Below are 26,036 nucleotides of genomic sequence, written 5' to 3'. Positions count from 1 at the left end.
TTCTCAGAACCCGTGTTCAACCATGCTATTCTAGCACATTATAGTTTTGAAGAACCCGCGTCCAACACTCTCAGAACCCGTAAGACGAAAGAGCTTTAAAGTTTTGCTGGGGTGAAAACAGAGAACCCGAAAACGATTTTTGTCGAACTCGCTCAAAACACGCTTCAAACCCGGTGCCTGAAAACACAACTCAAATAAATGTCCTTTTTCTCCTGTATATAAATTGTCTTTACTTTTTAAAACTTAAAAAGAACAGAAATTGTTACGTATATGAGGGGGGTCTCTCCCTCCTCAATAACTCGCTCTTTACGTAAAAGCTTCACTTTTTGTTGCTTGAACTTTTAAAATGAGATTTTTTAAAATTTCTATAATCTTTAGCATACAGAACGTGGTATTGAGGGGGAGGGGGGGCAACCTCCCTCATATACGTAATGATTTCGGTACATTTTAAGTTTTGAAGTAGCTCCTTACTTTCAGCTGAAAAAACTTGTTTTTTTTTCATTTAATTTGTGTTAGTTTTTAAAAAATGCCGGGAAATCCAGCTCCCCTTCATGGAAAATTCCTTCACCCACGAAACATTCCTCCATGCAAAGATCCGCCCATGTGAAAGGTATTGATTTTTCTAGGCTTTCAATCTAAAGATACCTCGGCTTTGCGTATATAAAATCACAACGCCACAGCATGACATTAAAAGCTAGTGAGTTGTTAAAATGGTCAAAGTTGGCGCATTCAGTTCAACCCTTCCCCCCAGCTTGCGTCCCCCTGGCCCGCGAAAGAGGCAAGTTTTATGTTACATGTTTTGAGTTCATTTGCATTATTGAGCTTCTATTTTTGGCCTGTGTAACAATCTGGTAAATAAAAGTAAATCCTCCTTCACTCCTTAACTCTTTTCCTACTTTTGTTTACTCCTTAATCCGGTTTAGGTTCCGAATGGTTCGGAATTAGGTTCGGGCTAAGGAACAGACCTGAAACTTAAAATTTTAATAAGTTCTTGAATGAACTAAAACAATGTCGTTAAATGAGCCCCTAACTTACGAAAATGCAGGATAAAGGAGTAACGGGATGTTATGGTTGATAGAGGAGGAATGGTATGTCAGGGTTATTCTTACTCCGCAATTCAAAAAAAAAAAAAAATTATTGAAAAGGTGCCCCAACTACACAAAAATCACCTGACACCAAGTAAAAATTGAATATAACACACTTCGAATATTGAAGTGTGGTACCTGCATTTACCAATCTTTCTAGATAGTGCCGCACATCTCAATGCCTTTAAACAATTTTTTAGAGCTTCGACATTGTAACAAGTTCTAATGGAATAGCAAGGCAATTTCTGCAACACAAGTCATAAGGGATGGGGGACAGAGCTTTAGCAACCTTAACCCCCTTTCCGGGTACACTTCTGCGCACAAAATACAATCTTCTACGTGCCACCTATATTAATCACTAATTAGAACAGTCCTCAGAATGTAAACAGGGGGCAGAAGAAGTTGTTCTGTGAGCAACGAATACAAATAAAATTTTGGAACGACGACCCTTTCGGCAATTTTGAACTGATACGAGATTGGTTTTAGCGGGACTATTAGTAAAATGCTGGCATTTTTCAAATTTACTTGTAAGCTTACAGTGTATATGATCCGCATACCTGAAAACAGGAAAGGCTTTCCCCAGATTCGCCTAAGTCCAGAAACATTATGCATTTTCTGCTCTACACTGGGAATTAGAGTAAGTAGTTGAGATAATTTTGTTTTTTTTACTTAATTCTCATAGTAAAAATGACTACACCGAACGATGCACCTTTTCATACTCTTTTCAAATATACTAATCGCTAAAATCGCAAACTCAATTTTGTACCCTTAAAGAGCCCTTTAATGTGAAATCTTGTTTCTTTTTTCTCTTTCTTTCTTTTTTTTTACTGGTAAAAATATAATAAAAGCCTACAATTCAATTTCAAAACCCTATGCTACGCTTATATTTCACATGCACGGATTTACAAAAATCAAATTCAATTATTTTAACCTTTTATAAATCTTGGATGGTAGGAAATAATACACCCCTTAAAGATAACGGTAAGAAATGTGTTTTATTCTTAGGTGCTTCTGAGGTGCGTCACAAAAAGCGAAGTCGACTCCTAATGAATTGCAACGACTTTTATTATTTGTTAGTACATTCAAGTAATTTCATGGTTAAATTTCTTTCCGTCTTGGCTTAAAAAAACGGAAAGAACGAACATTTGCCCCCCCCCCCCCGAGAAAAAACGGCACGCCCGGGGGCGGCAAAACAAGCTTAAATTGTAATATTTTCGGGCAAAAATTGTAATATTTATAGTATGGATGGTGCGGCAGGAGGCGGCAAAGTCTACATCCACCCCCCCCCCCCCACCCCGCTTGAGAAAAACCTAACTCCGGCTCTGGACACATTCTATGTCAAAAGGACACAACCCTATGTGCCAGGACACAACATCATGAAAGGACAAAAAGTGACACATTTTAGAAATGTGTTTTCATTCGTTGGAATTGCACGAAAATAACACAAAATTTGATAATAAAAAAATGAAAATAAACACAATAAATAAAATTAATTCAACGCTCCAAAAACAATTATTGCTGCTGTCACAGAATCATTTTCATAATTTAAGCAACATTTCTATCCATCCCCTTTACCCTGTCAGCAACACTGGACTTCAGTCACCTGACTGTCTGTCATTATGCCCGAAATACACTCGTCTGGTACCTTCAAGAAATTGTAAAAAGTTTTCTGACTTCCAGTGATCTTTTTTTTGTTTTCTTTTTCCTTTCCCCTTTTTTCCTTTTTTTATTCTTCTTTTCTTTACCATACTCCCTAGGATGAATGTCTCTGAGCCACTTAAGAACTGTTTGTTGGTGATGTTTTTTTTTTTTTCGCATAGCACCTGATTCTGGTTTACGGTTTAGTTTACGGCGGGTAACAGGTGATGGACAACAGTTCACATAGTTCTTTTTTTTAGTGGGGCTTTTTATTTTATTTTCTTCTCTCTCTCTCTCTCTCTCTCTCTCTCTCTCTCTCTCTCTCTCTCTCTCTCTCTCTCTCTCTCTCTCTCTCTCCCTCCCCCTCTCTCTATATCCATGCATTCCCGTACGGGAGGGAACATGATTGTAAATTATTTTCTTTGTTTCTTGAATTTTGCTGTTGTTGTTGTATAAACGACCTTTGAACTCGAGCTTAAGTTTTCTAAGAATCTAAATTTGCCCAATTATAAACACACGATAAGAATCAAAACCCCAATAAGAATAAACACTCACTCGTTTTTCAATTTACCAAATACCCGGTCAAATTTACCTAAACCCAATTTTAATTTACCAGATAATACTTACGTTTCGGCAAGATTCATTCCCTCACTTCTCAGGTGTTCAACTTCATTATCAGGTAAAGTTGGATCGGCGACTAGGAGTAGGACAATCGGTACACCTTGTAGACTCAAACTTTCTCCGCCATCTATACTAGGGAGGAAATTCTTTTCTAGGACTTCTCGGACATTATTTAGGGATTCAATAGAGGAGTAAATGCAGAAGCATCCTGAAAAAAAGTAAAAGGATTAACACTATCACAGGATATCCACAAAATATCACAGGATATCCATCTTGTAAATTGAACTAGACCGGGAGGTAGTGGCGTCAATTGGGGAAAGGGTGATGTGTTCTCCAAGCCTAAGATTTTTGCATCCCATCCTCCCTCTCCCAAATTTTGAAAAATACCTTTTTTGGTATTTTCGTTTGAAAAACACTTCTTTTTTAGTATTCTCATAGAACAAATTAAAAAAAATGTCCTCCCCTCGATTTTCAAAAACAAACTTTTGCCCCTCCTTCTAATATTTTCATGAATTGGAGGCACTGCCGGGAGAGGGAGGGGGAACCTGGAATGGTTCCCCCTTTATATATAACTAGTAACAGAGGTTCTTTCTCTAACATGGATAACTTCCTGGATTAAAGTCCCATAACATGGTTACATCCCCAAATGGGAATAATAATAGCCCCATCGTACATCTTCCATTACGATACGCGATCATACTTGCGCAGAGAAGAACTTTTCTTCTGACCTAGACAACAATGATAATAGTAATAGTAATTTATTAACACACACAAGGACAATACATTTTACTCACTACCGACCCAAGAACCTGGGGTCAGGTTGTCCTAAGGGTAGGCATATATCAAAATTTCATATTCACAACAGAAATATACAACCTAGGCCTAAAAAAAATAAAATAAAAGAAAAATCATTCCCCTTCGCACGCGGTTCCTACCACCAATCACAAAATCACTATACTTGTCCTCCAGGTACATAAAAAAAAAAAAATAAAAAATAAAACATTATAATATAAACTAAGCAATATCAAATAAAAAAAAAAAAATTTAAAAATCATATTTCTCATATAACATTCCTTTTATTTTATTTTTAAATTCCTTCAGATCCCCTATTTCTCTTAACTCTTTATTAACCCCATTCCACAACTTTAATCCCCTATAAATAGGCGAGAATGTCGACCTGGCAGACACCACGAGCGGGGCATGTAAATTTTCCCTTTGGCGAGTTTCATGATCATGAATCGAAGATCTAGCTTTTAGCATTCCTGAAAAGCAAGACGGTAATAATTCATTATTATATTTGAACATAAATTGAAGGCTATAAAAATCTCTAAGGCCTGCAGCAGGTAATACTTTTACATCAATATAGGTAGCTCTAACGGATACAAGATTTGATTTACCAGTCAACACACGGATTCCGTTATTTTGGATCACTCGAACTCGATTAGTAATTGATGGAAACGTACTCAGCCAAATAGATGAGCAATACAATATATGTGGATGTATAATAGAAAAATACAAAGTGCGAAGAACAGAAGGGGGTAATACATGTTTCAATTTACGCAGTATTCCCAGATTACGGCACAGGATTCCTGACACCTTTTCAACATGTTTCCTAAAAGATAGTGTTTCATCTAGCATAATACCCAAATATCTAACACACTGATCACGCTTAACTTTACCTTCCAGGTAACTCACTTCTTGGATCCATGGGTAGTAATTAGATGTACGCGAAAATATTACAAAACTGCTCTTAGATGGGTTTACTTTTATTTTATTAACTCTTAGCCAGCTAGACACTTGATCTAAACACTGTGTCATTAATTCAACTAAAAGGCGTTCTGTTTTTGCAATGCAAATCAATGAAGTATCATCGGCAAATAGAGGTACTGTAACGTCACTGTCACTGTGAAACATGTCGCTCATTTTAGTTTTCGCATCCTTCAGGGACAGTACAAGATCATTTACAAATATCAAAAATAGCAAGGGGCCAAGAACGGACCCTTGTGGCACACCACATTTCATATCTACAACGGAAGAAGTAGATCCATTTATTCGCACATACTGCTGCCTATTAGACAAAAAACTACGTAGGAAATCAAGAGCAGGCCCTCTAATCCCATAAAATTCACATTTTTCAAGCAATAGACCATGGTCTACAGTGTCGAAAGCTTTTATAATGTCCAAAAAGATGGTAGACACTTTAAAACCAAGGTCCAGGGCAGTATTCACAACACCACAGAGATAAGCCACAGCTTGTTCGGTCGTGCGTCCATTTCTGAATCCAAACTGGGTGGATGTTAGTATTGAATGGCACTCTAAATAATGGTACAACCTCCGGGAAAAGCACTTTTCCACAAGTCTTGACATGACCGGTAAAACGGAAATCGGGCGATAGTTACTTACCTCACTGTGATCACCCCCTTATGAACCGGTGTAATTCGTGCCAACTTGAAACAAGATGGAAATACTCCCTGTTTAAAACAAAGATTTATTAGGTTAACTAATACATGCGATATAGCTGGCCACAGATATTTAATTATCCGTAGAGACAAAATGTCACTACCATAGATAGGCAATTATTCTTGGGCAACATGAGGAGGATACCTACGTTTATATTTTTTGGATCTGAAGTTTATATACTTTTTTTTTTCAATTCTAATTGATAGGCCATTTGTCTTTTTTTCTTCTTATTTTTAAGACAGCGAAGGCAATCTAAGGAAAAAAAGTAGTAAATGTAAATAATGTCACCACTATTAATTAGATATTACAGTGTATCCATCTTTGTGTTTTTGTCAAATGTTCTTTCTCCAACAGGGGTAACTTCCAAAATTATATTTTACATTAGTTACTTCACCAATATATTCGTGTATATCGATATCGTATATTAATAATAATATTGCTCTGGTAAGTGGTTGTTTGAAATCGAAGTGGGTCAGAACGTAGTTTCTTCATACTACTTAGTTTCAACTCGACAGGTGTGACTATGATGTGGCTCGGGCGTAAGTCTATATTTCAATTATTTTTACTCTCTCTCTCTATTTGCAATTTTTTGTATTTTTTGGCATTGTCTTTGATTTATCTGCAGATTTTGCACATGTCTATGCAATCAAAACTTTAGTAAGCAAAGGAATTCAACTATCTAAATGAACAATTTATTTTCAATTAGTATTAATTGCAGGTTTTTCTTAAGTGCACTTCAGACTGGACTAAAAATAATTCATCTTTAGATTGCAAAAAAACAATTACTGTCATATTTCGATATTGCCCTTATTTTTCTTTAAGCCATACTTTCAATTTTTGCGGATGAAGGATGATAGATTGCCGAAGATTGTCGTTTTCGGCCAACCGTCTAGGGCTAAACAGAAAGCAGGTCGTCCACGTTTGGGGTGAGAGGATGTCATAAAGAAAGATTTAAGGGAAATGGGAACTTCCTGGAAGGTGTAAAGAGAGAAGCTTGGAATAGATGAAGATGGAGAAGAGGCGCGCGTAGCTGTGCTGGCCTTAGGCGGCTTGGTGCTGCGGTGAGTTGTTAGTAGTACTATATTTTCGATTATATACACTAAAATCAAGAGTCAATAAATTGCTAAAATTTCAAAATAAAAAATTCTGAAAGACTCAAACGCGCCCTGCAGAAAATAGTAAACAATTACCATTACTAACGAAGCCAGAGAATCTAAAAACAGTTTGACCATGTTTAGCATCGCCATCCAAAATTTTAAACTGAAAAGTATGCACTTGGCCATTGAGTTCATACTCGTCATCATCACAGAGTCCCTGAAACAAAAATAACAGAATTGAAATCTTACGGACATTTAAACAGACGATTAAATTAATAACAACAAATATAAATAATTCAATCAAATAGTTGTAGCAAAGGGTGTTTTAGAATGAACTGAATGTCTTTGGGATTCAGTTTTTAATTCTTTGTTATTTATTCAGGTCATAGAGGTTTCGCCGTAAACAACTTTAATTTATTATATTGATCGATGGGATTAAAGGATTACTCAAAATGGAATAAAACCTTTATTTATACCAGCTTACTGTAAGGGTAGTAAAGTGTTGAGTAACAATTTTTGAGAGGGTTGGATTTTATTTACAGCTTTTAGATAATTTTCGATAGACTGGTTGTCTTGAACTTTCAGCAAAATTGATTTACCAAATATAAGCATGAAATTTATTAACATAAAAAAGGAGCTTACTGAGACGGACAATTTAGTTTTTTATTTCAACAGTTTTCACCAATCAAAATTCAAAAAAGGGCAATTTTCAATAAAAAAAAGAAACGAAATAACTTATGGTACTTCAAAATAAAGGAGCTTACTTTGACTTCTCGTACAACTTCCTGAGCAAGAGTGGAATCGCCAACAATGGCGACACTAAGTTGACCAAAATCCTGACTGTTTAACCAGTTCTTCTGCTGTTGTTTCTTCAAAGATGAAGAACTAGAAAAAAGGCAAATTCATAAATGCACAAAACAAGACAGCAATATTTGAGATACATAGCAGAGGTTTCTTACAAATTCGGTCCTTTTAAATGCTCCCCCTTTTCGTCCCCTTTTAAAATCTCTTTTTAAGGGGTAGAAAGATGTTGCATTTTCTTCCACCGTTTGACGAGCGTGCACGTGCGGTGACAAGTTGGCTTCTTCACAGAGAAGGCAGTGTATCCTTAATAAGATATTTTAAATCTCTAAAACATGGACGCTCAACAATGACAATTTGTTTAGCCAAGCCTTCATTTAGCATATTAAGTGAGGCGGTTAGTAACTCCGCTGATTTCGTATTGAACATATTCCAATTTACTGAGAAAACCTCTTTAGCTTAAAAGTCAGTCTAAAAAACGCAAAGTGAGCGTTAATAAACAAAGAAATCTTAGTCCAAAAGCTGGCACAGAATAAGGCCGTGTTGAATGAATCCATCCGTTTTTAGCTTGAGAAACTTTATATACCTGCCCGATTAGGTAACTGTACAGAATAATTTCTTAATCAATTCTATAAGTCATTTCAAGCACTCCATTGGGTTCTGGAAATGACAGCCCATTTACGGCACAAATTTTAGAAATTTACCTTTCCTGGTTAAAGAACTCTTGACCTAGAATATCGAATTGCACTGGAGTCATATTGAAACTTTAAGTTTCAAGTTTTCTGAAGATAAAAGGGTCATGCTTTCTGCGGAATCAGCTTTAGCATTCAAAAACAGCCATCATTTGAAACAAAAATTGTCTTTCCTTATTTACCTTGGACACGAAATGAGCTTTAAAGAACCTATATGGGCAATAATTATTTATACAAGTCTTGTCATGATAGGAGTACAATTTCTGATACTCTACACAGATAGCTGACTCCCAGAAAATACATGGACCGAAGTAATCAACAATTACATTGGCTATCTAACAAAATCCGCCCCCCCCCCCTGTGTAATGTCAATGGATTGGATAACGCTCCAACAGCACTTGGGTTGTATAATGATTCACCTGCGCAATGTCATTGGATATCGTCAGCCTTTAGGAAGGCAAATCATCTGATCGGATGGCTTTTGAGGATTGCAATAATTTTAAAATGATATATCTCGTGGAACCTAATTTATAACCTGTGATAGTAGTATATAAAGTACTAAGGACATCAAAATAGAATATTCTTTGTCTCCTGGACGCATGTTAAGTCTTTTCAAAATTATTATTTTCAACGATTTTTTTTTGATTTTTTCAAGTTACCAAGTCTCCAGCGTAGTAATTTCTTCAGCGTTGCCACGTTAAACCGTAAAAATCAATAAGCAAATTTGGTTATTTAAATTTGACAACACTTTTGCTCATAAAGATTCAATCATTAGCTTTTTATTGATTCCTAAAGACATCTAAACCTTCAGAGGAAACCTACAAATCCTTAAACTGTTTAGTGTTATATATTTTTAGCTTAATTTTCGCCAATTTTGAATCCAAGTTTCTCCTATTTATTTTCCATTTAATTTGGCACCAGCTACTACCATAACTGTATAGGGATTTTGTCTTTTTTACGTTAAAAATTGAATTCCCGATTTTTCAAAATTTTTATGGTATATATGGTTCTGAAATATTCCATATTAACCAATTCAAATAATCATATTTTATTTAACTGATTCATCAGAAGACAAGGAGTCCATGATAAGTTACTTTGTCTCAATGGTCTTTATAATGTCCTGTATTCATTCTACAGTCCTAAGGCATAAAAGTTATAAAATGAACTTGAATAAACAGGCCATATTATAAGCCCTTGTTATCCACCAATATACCACGAGGAAAAAGTCCTAGATCAATTCCTTCGATACTTCCTTTCCTTTTACCTTTATTAGAATATTTCGTCAAAATCGAAAGTGAAGGATCTTTCTCGGAAAGTAATCACGTGGGATATTGTCAAACCAGGAAAATTTACAACTCTGTCTTATTTATTAAATTCTTTGCTGAAAGCGCAGATCTACTTTCTCTTTATCAATCTTTTCTCTCCCCCTTTTCATCTAAATTGATAGGTTAATACAAATCTATGCTTTTGTTTTATTCAATATGTTATAGATATAGATATTTATTGCAAAAAAAAGCCACTTTAGGCCATAGGAAAAAGTGAAGCAAAAAAATACCATATGACAATAACACACATAAAAAACATGGTAAATAACAATAACGCTGATAAAACATAACAATTGCAAACTGAAAAGAAACGGGTACTGATGCATTATATGGTCACTTCTAAAAAGTCAACTTTGGTTAATGCTAATGAAATAAAATAAAATAGGATGAATATATAATAGTTTATAAACAAATTTGGGCTTATTATTTGCAAATTAGGGGGGGGGGGTGTGTGTGTAAAGCATGGCATATATTAAATACGTAACCTAACCTAGGTACCTTTTGTCCCCCTAAACCCCCAAAAACAACAGTTTAAATATCATAAACGCAATGAAAACCATGCTTTGCATTGCATTTCTCTATAGCGTTCTCTTAAAATTAACCCGTCTGGCGGGTTTTTCGTGACTGGTTTCCTCGTACAATATACAAAAGTGACCATATAATCCACCAGTACCAAGAAATGTAATAAAGCACATAATACCATAAAAATAACTCACAAAATTTTACACATAATATATAGATACTGAATGATTTAAATCCACGTGGGCCATGGCTACAGAAGGGAAAAATAAAATACTTCAATGCACCCCCCCCCCCTTACAAAATCTCCCTCTATGGGTCATTCCTAATTTAATATATTTTACAATCTTTTTTGCTATCCCATAATATTTTAATTTCATTACTAAGGTCAACCATGGAAGCAGACATATTTGAAAAGCAGACTCAAGCCATAATTAGAAAACTCATCCTTTTTCCCGAAGTTCAGAGAGGCACCCTTTTGACGCTTCCCCGCCCCACCCCCCATTCCAAAAAAGGGCATTGGATTTCGATGAACTTGGAGTAACTTCGTGTAATAAAAGCAACATTTCAGCAATAGATCTACGGAGATGTAAACCACTTGCCACCACCTGGTGTCATCTCAGCACGCAACATGTGGCACCACATGTGGCATGCAACATGTGGCAGACAGTTCCGTGACGCTCCGCAGTTTCCACCTCGTTTGGTACAGTTCCACGCTTAGCACGCACCAGTTGGTTTACGCGATTTCCGAAAGTGAGCACTCCCTCGAGATCAACTGCTAACACAAAGCTCAAAGAAAATTTTCGGCTCTAATATCTTTACTAAATCTTGAATTAAAGTGGTTTTAAATAATTTGAAAAAACATTTTCTAAAATTGAAAAACAAAATCTTTATATGGCTGAATGTCCTGCTCAGACAATAGGAATTCTTTTCAAGACCAAAAGTCTAATAAAATAGTCTTCTATGTAATTTTCAAAGCCTTAAAAAAGGTAAGGAGTAGACATAGAAGTATTCTTTTTTCTTAAAAAAAAAAAAGAACAAAAAAAAAAAAAAAAAAAAAAAAAAATTTTTAGCATGCTGACCAAAAGTCTGCGTAGCGCTGGTATCGATCTCTTCATTTTGACATTCAAAATATGTATATAATTTGAATGATCACGCGGTGTAGGATTTGAAAATTTGTGATATTAACATTGGAAACGCAGTCATGTAATTTTTAATGGCCTAAAGTATATGTCATCGTTGTACCAGAATTCCAGATTCCTAAAAAAACACGCACAAAAAAACTAAACCTGCTTGAAACTGCAACAAAATAATACAAACAGCCAAAAATAATGAAATTGTGGCTAAAAACTGCTGGAATCTCCAACAAATTCCCATTTCTCGGTCTGATTTGTGCGTAATAAGTTTTTACCAGACAAAAAACATCAGACCATAGTTCCTGCGGAGCCATTGGTGATGCACAGGGCGTTAACGAAGCCTCTTCACGCGTCCCAAAGGGGTGCTGCAGCGGCGGCGTCTCCCCATTCAGGTATTACTTTTATTTATTGATAAAGGTCGTCTTTATAAAAGACTCAAAATGTAATGTGTAGATGATACTTAAGAAAATCAGTTATTTACGAGAAGTATTTTTTTTTCCCAGTTGTGTGAATTTTTGCTTGAAGCCATATTTCCATTTGGCAATTAATGGCCAAAATGCCAAATGAATCAGCTTTCTCCATTTTCAGTATTCTCCACATACATTTCAGTACAGAAAAAAAAATATTCTCCATTTTTTCTACTGTACTGGAAAAACAGAAATATTTTCCATTCGTTCATTCACCATCCCATTGGGTCTTTTCATTTTGCGTGTTTGAGAGCGCGTCGAGCCTCTTCAAGATGTGAATATATTATGTTGAAATTGTTTTTTCGATGTTTTAGCCCCATTTTTGTTTCTCCCCTGTTTTAACTGGCCATAGAGCCTTACGGAGGAGACTATGTTGAAGTGTCTTTTGTTGTAAACTTATTGATGAAATAAATAACTAATTATCTAACGTTATAAAACTCCAAACAGATACGCGGAACAAACGGTAATAGTTGCTCCATCCTCGTTGAGACCCCATTGAAACCGAAATTATTTAATCCTCGCTGACCCCCCCCCCCCCAAAAAAAAAATCCGGCAAAAACTGTGTGAAAGTTGTTAAATTGTGCATAAAAATATCTACATGTACCAAAAACAATTGTATATCTAGCCTATTAGATAGATAGACAAAAAATAATTTTCTTGGGCACAGGGGTAGATTTAGAACCCTTAATACACTAAAAAATATTAGTCCATCCACAAGTTTTTCTCCTTTTTTTTGAAAATAACAAAGTTTGAAGCATCAAGTTAAACCTTTACCGACCCCTGGGTCCCTGTACAAACCCAAAACATAGCCCAAAACGCCCAAAATATATAACGCCCAAAAATTATATAGCTTTTATGTGGCTATATTTTACATAGCCATATAAAATTTAACGATCGAACACCCAAAAATATAGCCATATATCTCCAGGAGCGAATGCAGTTCTCACACATGTTTCATCATTGAATTATTTGCCCGCATACAAGAGCTCTTGTAAAGGGTATAAAGCAGAGCCGTACGCAGGATGGGCCTCCGGGCCCGGGCCCCCCCGAAATCTCACGATTTTTTCATTTTCTCATAATTTTCTGATTTTTCTCACAAAATAATGGGTTTGAAGGATTTGCCCCCCCCCGAAACAAATTGGGCCCGCCCCGAAACAAATTCCTGCGTACGTGCCTGGTATAAAGGTTCTCAAAATCAATCTTTTCAAAGCGTAAAATACTTAACAGCAAAACAATCTATGTGTTTTATTATCGATACTTTTCCTGAGGAATACGTCAAAGCACAAAAGAGTCGATTGGAGACCTTTATTACGCGGAGAGGGTCCCCCTAAAATTTTAGGGTCCGATTAAAAATCTGTTGGATCCAGGTAAAAACTCCCAGGATCATTAAATAACAGCCAACCGAATCTGTCAAGCGAACGTTTTCAAAATCATAAGTCTACACATCTGTCGAGAATTCTAAGAATAATCGAAATTCTAGCCCTTCATTCCCCGCCCTTCCAAATTCTGGATCTACCAGTACCAACGTGTGACAGAGAAAGAAAGTAAAATACACAGAAATCATTAAAGAAGAAAAAATATCTAAATATAAAAACAAGAATAGGCCATAGACATAAAAATTAGCAAATTAATGAGTTATATGTAGTCTTCCCTTTGTTCCGAATGGCTACAGAAGTATCCAAGTAATTTGTAACTTATTATAAACTAGCTTATGCGTAGCGCGTTGTTGCGATCTCAAAAGAAAGGAAATTTTAAGGAAAATTCCCCTTGGAGAACTCCCCCTCTCCCCATGTATTAATAGCGATCGTATTTTTAATTAAATGACTGAAAATATTCCCCTTGACAATTCCCGCGGGAAAGTTTTCCCACATGTAAACGAACATTCTTATTTTGAAAATAAGATGTATTCCAAAAACATTTGGTAAATTAGGTTAGGATTATTAACTTACCTGTCGGGCGTAGTTGGGAAATTAATACCCAGAAAATGTGAATAATGTGAACCTGTCTTCAGGGGGTCACTAATTTCAGTGAGCACGAAAACTTTTGAGGGCTTCGGAGAGGGGGGGGGGGATTCATTCACGGGGCCTAAACCCTCAGATGAGTTCTCAACAATTTCTTAAAGTTTCTTGGCGATCGGTTGAACAGTTTAGCACTACGTAAAAGACACACACACATATAGACATATGACACATATATATATATATATATATATATATATATATATATATATATATATATATATATATATATATATATATATATATATATATATATATATATATATATATATATATATATATATATATATATATATATATATATATATATATATATATATATATATATATAAATCTCTTGTGTAATTTATGGATGTTACGTATTTAATTACATAGAATATATCCTAGACGACATCACGACCACCTTCAGATTAATGTCATCTTATTCTTTCATCAACATTAATAAATGACTTTTTTTTAAGTACCATGTTACACTTTACTGCAAACACTGACAACAAACTTGGAATGATTTTGGGGGGATATGAAACTTATGTAAAACTTATAAGACTCTTATAAGTCTCATAGCGACTTCAAGAATTATAATGAGACTTGTAAGAACTAACAAGGACGTTTGAGTGACTCGTATATTCCCCATATGCTCCACTCGTATACTCGATTGTGGGGGACTTGTAATAATTAATACGTATTACAGCACTTAACTGGAATACAGAAGTATTTTCAATGTAATAGAAATTTGGAAGAGTATTTGCTGATGTACTTTTACATAATTTTTGCTCTTCTGTATACATAACCCTTTTTTTTCACCTTTTTGAGTATGACATTTTTTTTTTTATAGCTTTTTTGTGTACATGACCTTAAATAAACATTAGCTTATCTTATTGTTAATTGTCATTAGGGGGATGGGGTTTCAATTACTAGTTCTTTTTTACAGGGACAAGTAGCAAGCTTGTCGTCCAACCTTACTGCAACGACTTACCAACCTTACTGGGCCCCGTATAGCCAAGGAGATCATTTGTTGTATTATAACACAGTTCATATAATTATCCAGTAAGCTTATCGCAGATCATTTCTGGTCTTCGTTCTCGGTGCGAACAAAAAGCTCCTCCCACTTCTTCGTGCAGTTATTAATAGCGGGTTTCCACTTGTTTCCGATTGTTTCGCGTCTGACTTGTCTACCCGTGAAAAGATCTGACGCCGCTTATGTTTCTACGTTCTCTGGAGCACTCGCACCCCGGTCCGGGTTTTTATAATGGGTGAGATAGAGAATGATCATACTGGATAATTATATGAACTGTGTATTATAAGCACCATTTAGTTGGAATTTATTCTTGACTACGACAGCTTGTATCAATACAATGATTCTGCCTCTGAATTTTAAGGGGAGTGGGGACTTATAATTATAATATAAATATATATAATATAATATAATTATATATTATAGGTCTCGTTCTAAGGACTTGAAAGTTAGAACCATAAGATTCTGATATATAACTAAGAATGCAACCTATCATAAAGGAATTATACTACAGCATATGCAAAAAAGGCAAGTATGAATAAAAGAAAAAACTATTTCTGATGGTCCCTGGAGATAACCCAGCCCTGAACAGAACAAACCAGAGGCCCCATCGTTTCTTTAGCTCAGATAAGCGATTTAAACAGACAAAGAATATTCTATTATAGAATCTTTATTTAGGACAAGGCAAGGAACAGAAAGTTTCCTATATAGGGGTTTCGTAAAAAGCGGTTCTAATGGTGTACTTTTTGTTTTGATATGACTCTTTTTTTTAGGAGTTATGGGTTTTTATATTTCCTAACATTGGACGTGATCGTCACTTACTAGGTTGCTAGCTACCGCTGCAACCCGGATCTAGTATCTAGCATGTTTACTGCAAATAAAATTACATGAAGCGGCACACTGCCAAAAAAATAAATCTATACAATTTAGATACAAAACGAACGAGATCTCATTGAAGCATTTCTTACTTGAACTATCCTTGGCACTACTTCCAAATATCCCCAGAAAATATTTGCAAATGCAATAAGTTGTGGCATGTACAACATCTGATAACATCTAATTTATGTAAGCAAGAAAAACACGAAGCATTTTGAAAAAGAACAGCATAGTGTAAATTATAAAATCGGAGAAAACATATTTAACCAATCTACAGATCTGGTTTTGTTTGAGAGGGTGAGACGCAACTCCAATTCTCAACGACAGTCCAGATATGAAGTTTCCCATCAGGATTCGAAACAGAGATTTTTTTTTCGTTGATAGGGCTTACGGATGTGAAGTTGAAACATTTGGCATTTCATTAGTTTTTGTAGAAAGAAGTTATTTATTTAAATTTGCTCTCTTAAATTACTGTTATTCACTCTTACCCGTTATTATTTTTTTATTTTACTTTCAATAGTTCTCCACACTGGTTTAAAATTTCACACCGCAGAACCAATCAGAGGAAATTTAACATTTCAATCTTCTAATTGCTTAGAATTTTACACAGAAGAGCCGATGAAATAATCAGGTTTCGTAGGGGTTATTAGGTTCCCTTTCTGCCATCATAAAAAATGTATGACAGACGTAAACCAATGAAATGAAAGTACATCTTTTACCACAAAATTATAATAATAATAATTTTATTTTTGCCCGCTCATACAAAAAAAGAGAAAAACGGAGTAATATAAAACAAGAAAAGGAAAAACAAGACCACTCAGCATCAAAGAAAAAAAATCAAGTAGTAACTGCTTCATTCACACTCGTATATCAGATGTAGAGGCAAAAACTCGATCATTGTTTTAAAAGCCTTTTTTTCTGCCCTTGTTTCCGTAGACGGCACAACGACACATGGGTCTACCCTGTTTTGAGATCTTAGAACGAATGTGTCTCTCTCGTGGAGTGAATATCGAACAAAAACTTGAGGTATTTGCAGTATACAGACCGGAGTTTTAGTTTGTCAGTTTGTGTGAACCAATCCCATAGCGGAAATACATAAAGCAGGTGAGGGAGAGCAACCACTGGCTAAAGCTATGCAACAATCTTCATGTTTAAGCTAAATTTCAGAGAGACAAGCTTCCCATAACTTGAACGAATACTCTTGGTAATTGTCACGATTATTAGTAGACGAGAACTTCTGACATCATGACCGTATTTTATTCCCAGGTACTTTATGGTGTTTCTAGGGAAAATTTTCGTTTGTTCAACCATCACATATGTAAGACCAATGCTTTGCTGCTTGCTTGTCGAGGGACAAAATTCCACAAACTCCGTCTTTAATGCGTTGACCCTTAGACCAATACTTTTATAACCATTTTTGAGGAGATCAATATTTTCTTGTAGAGACTTAACGTTGCAGCTTAACATCAGAAGGTCGTCAGAATACGAAAGCAGGCTGAGGTCGCATAGATTGATGCTGAATCCTCCACCAACGTTTTTTGTTATTCCGGATGTCAAGTTATTATACAGGACGGGGCTTAATACAGATCCTTGTCGAAGACCTCGAACAAGTCTAATCGGTCTGCTCAGGTGATCCCTGTCAGTCTAATTTTCACGAAACTTACTGAATACCAGAAAGATAAAAGTGCCACGACATGAGCATTCACACCATACTCGAGTAATTTCAGAAACACCTGAGACTGCATAACTGAATCGAATGCAGCTGAGAAGTCTAAGCTACACATGAAGAGGGAGGATTCCTATTCTGGGGGTTTCGCTAATAGCTTTCTTTAAAAGCCTATGTACAAACGTGCAACTCAGGTTTCGGTGGACTCCGAACTGACGATAATCCAATCTACACGTCCCCGAAATTTCTGGAAGGAGAAGTAGATCGAGGACTCTACTGAGAACACTTGAAACGGTAATTGATCCATATCCTGTGCACTGATTTCGATCTTTCCCTTGTTGGGGGATATTTGAATGAAGACCAGCACTAAATGAGCTGGGGACCATACCGCAATCGACACACATCTGGAACAGAAGATATTTTCAAACAAGAGGTCACTGCCATGCCTTAGATTATCCGGACAAATACCATCGAGATCAGGTGCCTTCCCACGTTTTAATTTACGAACTGTTTTAGCTATAGCCAACTTAGATATCACAAAGGTATTTCGCACTTTTAATAAGGTTCTGAGTTTTTCGTTTAAGCATTTATCACAATCCCGTTCAAACTTGGGGTCTTTGGAACCAAACACTGTAGAGTAATGCCTTAACCACTCCTCTTCCGGAATGTCAGATGAGCACGTTTTTCCACTGGTCTGGGATCCCTTCAAGAACTACCACATAACTTTTGAGTTTTTTGAGGCTTGATCTGAAAACTTATCAGCTTCTTCGCTTTTCAGTTTTTCTGTTAGATTTAGATAGTCCGTCTTTGTGCTCCGAAATAGTTGGAAGATCACTCCAGATCTGGGATTATCGGATTCCACGTTTTTTTGCTTGTTTGACCAGGGGACACTTGTCCCGACCTGGTTTTTGAGAACCAAAACGGACCTTACGACAGGGGACGGCTAACTTTTCTGCGGTTTTATGGCATGGCAAATTTCCTCACAATAGATGTTTAAAGCGACGGAATCATGGACACCATGCACTAGTAGCTGGTAGGGCACATTAACTTTGCTCAGGATTTCGTCACAAGTGTGTTGATATAGCACCGTGTCAATTTTTTCCCACTCAGTTTCGATAAAGTGTTTTTCGGTTGCGCGGTTGGCAGTATATTGAAAAGGGACTAAAAGATAGACCTAAATGGTCGCTACAGGTATGGTCGGAGTCAACGCTTATATTTTTCACGAGAGGAAAATTTGTTATCACTTGCTCAATATTACTCGTAGAGCCACTATTGTGTGTATATGTAAACTGTTGATCTTTGTCACAAAAGGATATCCCATCCTTGAGTGCTGATAGAAGGATGTCTTTTAGTTTACCAGGTAAAGAGGGGTCGCACTGGAAGTCTCGACAAATCAGAAAGTGTCTTTGGTAAATTTTTACTAAATCATATCATTGAGTTTCAAATAAAGTGAATACACTATTCGATGCCTTTTTTATGTTGATTACGAATATAACAATAATTTCTATCGGAAATGAATTTTAGCCCCCCCCCCCCTATATATGTCAATTCAGGATATATATTTGCACATATGGGGGTGGGGGTTAGGTTAGGTTCGGGGGGGGACTGAAATTCATAGAAATGATTAATATATTCGTAATCAGCATAAAAAAAGGCATCGAATGGTGTATTCACTTTATTCCTAACTCAATATGATTTGGTAAAAATTTACCGTGTCTTTTGCCGATTCTTCACAAGAGTCTGCTTAGACGGCTACACGCTTCGGCATAGCGTTCCTCAGAACGATTGTTATTCAGATTTGTTGGAAGATATACATTGATGAGGAAGAAGCTAGTTGGTCCTAAAAATTCCTTAGAAGTGTAGAAGTCGCACGACTCGTACAGCCTACAGGGGATCTGCTCGTCGATTATAACAGCAGTGCCACCGCTAGGTCTTCCACGCGTAAACTGTTGTTTGACTTCATCTATGAAAACCGATTTGCGCGGAAAGGACTAAACAGAGCAAAATTTTCCTTGGTAAGTACGTGCTCTTGCACACAAATTACATTTTAATCGTAGCAAATTCCGCTCAGGTAGCGTATTTTCACAGCGCTGTGACCGTATATGTTTCGGCAAAAGACCTTTAAATTATTCATTTTCGGGGTTGAAACGCTTTGTTCATGGCTTTTTTAACGACTGGGCACATCAGGCCATAGCTTGGGTGATCCTTCTTCCCGTTGGGACAGAGGGCACACTTGACACTATTTTATTAACATGGTGTTGCTCTAATCGATTCATGGGACCCTGCACAACAGGGGTAGCAGGGTTGATTGCTGCAGTCTCGAGCCAGATGTTCGAAAAACTGGCACCTGAAGCACCTTTTCGGGATTTCTTTGAATGTCGTTACTTTGAGGTGAGTGTACTCAACATAGATACTTCGCAGGATAGCCCTATCGCGTGATGATGCATCTGCAAAAACAAATCGAACTGTCTGTGAAGTGCCATATCTTTTAGCTTCTGCGACACGGGGGCTACCTGCTATTATCTCTTCTGAGGTAGTACCTGGCGGGACGAATTTTGCAACAGCCATGAGCTTTTCTCTCGGGTATTTGACTTTAATCACAGGCATCTTAGATAACGACTCGCTTAGGGCTTGGGCAGCAGAGTCCGTTCTGATATAAGCCACTGGGCCAGACTTCGCCTGCTGAATCTTCTGCACATGCTCAGAGGTTATAAACTCCTCGATAAACTGTTTCTGATTTGAACAAGACTCAGTCTTTTCAGGGGATAGGCCACTAATGAACACCAGATTGAGCGGTTTTACAGGTGCTAGGAGTGGGGGTCATTCGGAAGTCTGGGGTAAAGCAGCTTTGCATCAGTCTATCATTATTTCTAGCTTTTCAACAAACTCATTTACGCTGACTGTCATGGATATGATCACATCCCATGGGATACGGGGGTTTTCAGAAATTTTTTATATCGTGAACCTGATTTTAAACTCACTGAGTAGAGTTTTATTATATCATACATTTCGCTGAACAGCACATCACGGCAATTAGAGACCTTTCTTTCGACAGATTTTCATTACATGTATTCACAATATTATTCCGCTCATCATGGGCTTCACGAATTTGTTCACGCATAAAGAACTTGACGTCAGTGCTGATTACTGAATCTTTCGTAATACCCTGATGCCTCAAGCATGTCTCAACGAAGATTAGTAGATGTAGCCTACCGATAAATTGTCATCGCCGACAAATCACGCAAGTAAATCCGAAATCACCAAAGAACAAGGGAAGTGTAAGGATCCCCTCACCTATTCCACGCGATTCGCGGGTAACTGAATACCAGCGGGCACAATACGGCGTGTGATCTCTCTTATTCCTTTTGCACAGAGTAAATATATAAACAGTAACTAAAATTTGGTTCAGAAATGGGACATATCACAGCGTGCGGACTGGGAAGTTCCCAATACGTCAGAACAACAGGTCTCCCATAATCCCATTGTAATACGCTAATAACTTGTTATTACGCGTTTCGCGAAAAGTGGAGTCATGAAGAGAGGAGTGCGACTGATGTGTCCCAAAAAACTTTAATGGAGAGTATAGGAATTTTCCCTAATGTTGACATATTTATACTGTGCCTCTTTGCAAAAATATGGATACAGCAAATAAGAAACTTACTCTGATGAGGATTTTGATCTGAGTATATTCTCAATGATGGTGTCACAACAATGTGGAAATGCAACACAATTCTCACGTCGTGGGTATTGGACGAAACTCAGATGCTGAAGCAGTAATTTCTGTCGTTCCCCATCTAGTCTGTCCAAGGCCTTGAACCTAAAAACGGGGTACAAAATACAATAATGAGTCCAAATAAATATTAAAAAAAATATAAAACGATAGATGCCCTTTATAACCTTTTTTTTCAGGGGTGAAAAATTATTTGAGCTAAAATTAAATCTGAACGTTAACTTGTTTCTTAGGTGGATCTGTGGGACATTACTAACACAAGAAATTCTAATATAAGAAAAGGTCAACGGAAGGGAACCGAAAATACGTAAAAAAAAAAGAAGGAAAAACGAACAAGCTAATATGGATTTAAATGTAGGTCGGAGGAAACTATAGAGATGTAACTCTTTGGAGGAAGAAAGAGTACAAAGACGAACATGCTACTAAATAAATGGACTTTAAAACAACAGCAAGTAGCGCATAAGGAGGACAAACTTCAGTAGCAAAATTTTATCTTTCGACTTACGAAAAATTACTCGACGCTTGAATAATAATCTGATATAAAAACATTAAAACAATAAAAATAATAAAATAATAATAATATTAGGTTTTGAGCGGAAGTAAGGTTTATATATTATGTGTAGGAGCTGCTTATATAGAAGAATTACCTGAGATAAAACATAAGTAGATACACCGCCAAAAAGAATCAATAACAATTAAAACGGACAATAAAATGAACACATGTAGACACTCGGGTATGATGGTTTCTCCCCTCATTGGAACACTATAAGTTCGCCACGGAACTCTTGGGAATCATTTTTTCTCAAATACGTTATGATTAGGATAAAAATGATTCATTATCTTTAGATCAAATGCTGCGCAACGCAAGTTTATTTTCTTACTTAATTTATTACAATATAATTATTTCTTATGCAATTTTATTACATACTTAATTAAAGTCGTGTTATAATTTACATTGAGAAAAACAGGTTTAACAGAAATCTTATTAGGTATATGGTACTTGCGTATTATCCCGACCTCACCCAAAAAGTGAAGTTAGTTTAATCCTAATGAAATATACCAAAATATGATGAAAATATAATACTACAAAATTATTGAGACTACAGAAGAGAATTATAGAAAGCAGGCCGCCCAGACGCATTATGTTAAACACCTAATCACCTCTATGTATTAAATATTTAGTAAAAATATATTACATCATAGTTTTTCCCAGTGAGGCTAAGCTAATTACAACCTACTGTAGACAGACAAACCGATTTTTCTCAGAACATACAGATCAAAATTCTTGAGTGGGGTTGGGATAATACGTAAGTACCAGGCATATTTACATTCATAAAGAGGAGGGGGGGGGGCAAATTACGCTATTCCTGGGTCGTGTGCATGGAAGAATGTTAAATTGAAGAACATTGGAAAAATTAATTCAGAAATAAATTTAAAAAAATCATTTAATTTGTACTTATCGATTTATTTATTTTTAAATAAATCTTAAGGTTAAAATTTACAACCTAGTTTCGTTTTTTTTTTTGTATTTTCAGCTACACTAGTTTACGTTTTGTAACCGGGCCATAAGTGAATTTTTAACCCTTTTACGGATATCTAACGATGCAAAGACAGGGACATTCGTTTGAGGTCAACCTTTGGCGTACTAAATAATACCATTGAAATAATTAACTATACCACTAATACCAAATACCAATTACATACCATAATATAGGCACAGCTCTATGTTACTGCTATTATTAGCAGCTCCCTTCATCACCAAGCCGCCTGAGGCCAACACAGCTATGCGCGCTCCTCTTCCATTCCAATCTTTTCAAAGCTCTTTACACCCTTAAATCTTTCCTTACGACATCCCCCATTCGAGGGCGACCGGCTTTTCGTTTAGCACTAGGCAGTTGGCTGACAAGGACAATCTTTCAATCTGTCATCCTTCTTCCGGTGAACGTGCCCAAGCCATCTCAACCTTTCTCTTATTATAGCGCTAGAAAGTGGGATTGAACCACATTTTTCGTACAGCTTACTGTTTGAGATACGGTCAGTCAGTCGGGTAACCAAAATAATCTGCGGGCAATTTCTCTGAAGAACATCTAGCAAATCCTCCTTTGTTTTTCGGAATGCCCACGCTTCAGGACCAACCCTGACGACTGTCATCACTGTAGCTTCCAATATGTAGCTTTTCCAATATTTTTTTTTCAAATATGAAAAATAACCTGAGCCTTTGCTATTCTACTTCAAACATCTTCACTGCACCCACTGTCTTACTAATAATACACCTGGGTAAGTAAAGCTGTCCTCTTGATCGATCTTCTCATTACGCAACGTCACCTCTTCACCTTCACTTATTCCTAGTCTTAGCAATTTACCTTCATAACCTTGATTTTCAAATTTATTCTTGCATCTTGAACTCACAAAACCTCCAAAAATTCATTCATTTGCTAACACCTTCATCTAGGATATTTAAATCTACAGCATAATCTAAGTCTAGGAGAGTTTTATTTATCCAATTGATTATGTGTTCTTATTATGTTACTCGTGTATATCGTTGCTCATATTAAGACAGCACAACATGCAAAATAAAGGAGATTTTCAGCCGTTTCAGAGGTTGAAGATGCAACAACACAAGGCTTAAAAAACCTTATTTACAATACCTTGGGGGCCAGCAGCCCCCCCCCCGGAATTTCCCCCACACGCAGAATTGAATAGTCATAGGGAAAGTACAAAAATAACTTTACAATGTCTTGTTTATTGAGAATAAGGAGTTCTTTATATTTCAAATTTTGCTTTGTTCTGACTTAAACATTGATTCCATATTGTTTATTTTATCTTTTGTTTTACTTTTCCATACTGTTAGCTCTGGCCTGTTTTCTTCGTCATGAGAGATCTCTCCCTCTTTGTGTTTTTTGCGTTTTCTGTTTTTGTCTTTTTATTTTTATCCAGTCTGTTTCGTTTTAATTTTCGCCCAAAAAATGTGGACAAGTTTCCTTGAGACTTTCTAAAGGAATTTTCCTTGTGAAGTATCCTTTTCCTTTACAAGATGACTTTTCGATTTTTTATTTCTTCTCATTCGAATTTTATTTCTTTTTAATTTCCGCGCTGTCTGTTTTCGTCTTATTATTTTTATTAAATAAAAAAACAAGTTTTTTCAACTGAAAGTAAGGAGAAACATTAAAACTTAAAATAAACAGAAATTATCATGTATATGAGGGGGTTCGCCCCCTCGTCAATACCTCACTCTTTACGCTAAACTTCGAATTCCGTTCCAGTTCTTTAAGAGTGGCCCCTGAATCACAAAGGCCGTTTAATTGAATAAATAGCTCTTTTGAAAGTACTACAAAAACTTTAGCGTAATACAAAAAGTCATCTTGAGAAGGAAAAAGTTTGAAGGGGGGTCAGTGGCGTGACTCTGTAAACTCAGCCAGAATCGACCAAGCTCCAAAAAGGTACCTGGACAAATCTGGTAGAAAACATGGGAAGCGTCGGCTGATTTTTTCTTCGACCCCACATTTCACTCCCAGCCAAAGGCAGACTCGGGAGATTGACACCTGTAACATGCGGACAATTGGTCAAGAATGCCTTAAAAATTAAAATAAAAATAATCTTATGTGAACTTGAAAAGTAAACATAGTAACAACAAGATGGAATTTGATGATGAGCAATTAATAAATTGAGACAACAAATTAGTATACATTTCCAAGTAAGCCTTTTACTCTTAATCAGAGCTTAAATCTCCGACAGTCTAACGTGAAAGAATTTGTTTAAGTCTCAAACGTTTTGCTTAAGACAACGTAACTTAACTACTTAGTACATAAAATCACATACGTTGTGTGAGTCGCTTAAGTGAGAAGAAGATACCACTAAAGGCTACATAAGATACCGACAAAATTATCAGATGCACCGACAATGCAAATCTGATGCTTGGGAAAAATGACAGCCTAGCAGCTTTAATAAAGCTGCTAGGCTGGAAGCACTGTGACCTGGTTCCCAGTTTTTTGGATGCATATGTCGCAGCTTTACACAATGCTCCGCTGCTGCTTGTGAGCAGTTGCCTACATAGATCTTAAGATATAGCAATACACACATGCATATTGAATAGCACCAAAAGGCACCATGTACCCATGGTGCCTCCATAAGTTCTATGAAGTAGCCGAGCTTGCACTTCTGTACCCATCTACAGTTCATGGGTTGGTACTTCAGATTGTACCCACAGGCTGGTTGAGCACATGACTGCTCTGAAAGTTCTCAAGCTTTACAAAAACACGGGTGATACTCTCTCGGAACTGGTAAGGAGCTAAAACACAGGCGAGCATTTGCCCGCCACGAAGTTTATTCCGACAATTCAGTTTTCGGAATAAACTTCTCAACACAAAAATAATAAAGCTATGGACATGGAGATACATTTTGATGCCAAATTTAAGCTCTTTGCAGTTGATTAGATTGAGAGTCAACTTCAAAACAGGCAGCTCTCTGACAAAGGCCATCCTTTTCCATAACGTTTTTCTTTACCGTTTTTTCTTTGAATTAGATGATATTAGATATCTCCAAGATGTGCTTTTTAAAAACAGCGAAGAATACAGAGTGAGGACCCTTGCTTCAAAAGCTGGTTATCTCCAGAAACTGCCTCATCCCGATCATTTGCTTCTATAATACCTCTTTTCTACATATTCGCAGACAGTTTCAATGGTTTCCTGGAATTTGAAGCCCTAAATAGAGTGGACCCCTTATATTGAGGTTGCCTAAAAAAATACAACCTCTTTTGAAGAAAGAGACGAAGAAGAAGAAAATGTTGGTTTTGGAATTCAATGGCAGCCCTCTACCTCTGCTTTTGGTCACCTACCTACATGAATGAAGGGTGTTAGGTCTTTGCCTCATAGCAGCGCGTCAGCCGAACGT

The 26,036-nt window shown here is 36.5% G+C and overlaps 1 protein-coding gene and 1 pseudogene across 1 annotated transcript in view; both read right to left on the bottom strand.

The window, feature by feature from the left end:
* Nucleotides 1-26,036, bottom strand: part of RhoGAPp190 (Rho GTPase-activating protein 190) — a 321,622-nt gene that overhangs the window by 81,474 nt on the left and 214,112 nt on the right. The window contains exons 10-13 of the mRNA XM_089107215.1: nucleotides 21,078-21,233; nucleotides 7,666-7,786; nucleotides 6,995-7,118; nucleotides 3,351-3,552 (exon numbers count right to left, since the gene is read on the bottom strand). Coding sequence (XP_088963341.1) covers nucleotides 3,351-3,552; nucleotides 6,995-7,118; nucleotides 7,666-7,786; nucleotides 21,078-21,233 — 603 coding nt within the window. The remainder of the gene's footprint in view (nucleotides 1-3,350; nucleotides 3,553-6,994; nucleotides 7,119-7,665; nucleotides 7,787-21,077; nucleotides 21,234-26,036) is intronic.
* On the bottom strand, nucleotides 19,147-20,281 carry LOC148939193 (uncharacterized; annotated as a pseudogene).

Source organism: Artemia sp. Qi Xiang Cuo, chromosome 21, assembly GCF_049724085.1.
Source record: "Artemia sp. Qi Xiang Cuo chromosome 21, ASM4972408v1, whole genome shotgun sequence".
Classification (NCBI taxonomy): Eukaryota; Metazoa; Arthropoda; class Branchiopoda; order Anostraca; family Artemiidae; genus Artemia; species Artemia sp. Qi Xiang Cuo.
The sequence above is the reverse complement of the archived record's forward strand: the minus strand, read 5'-3'. Positions and strand labels throughout refer to the sequence as shown.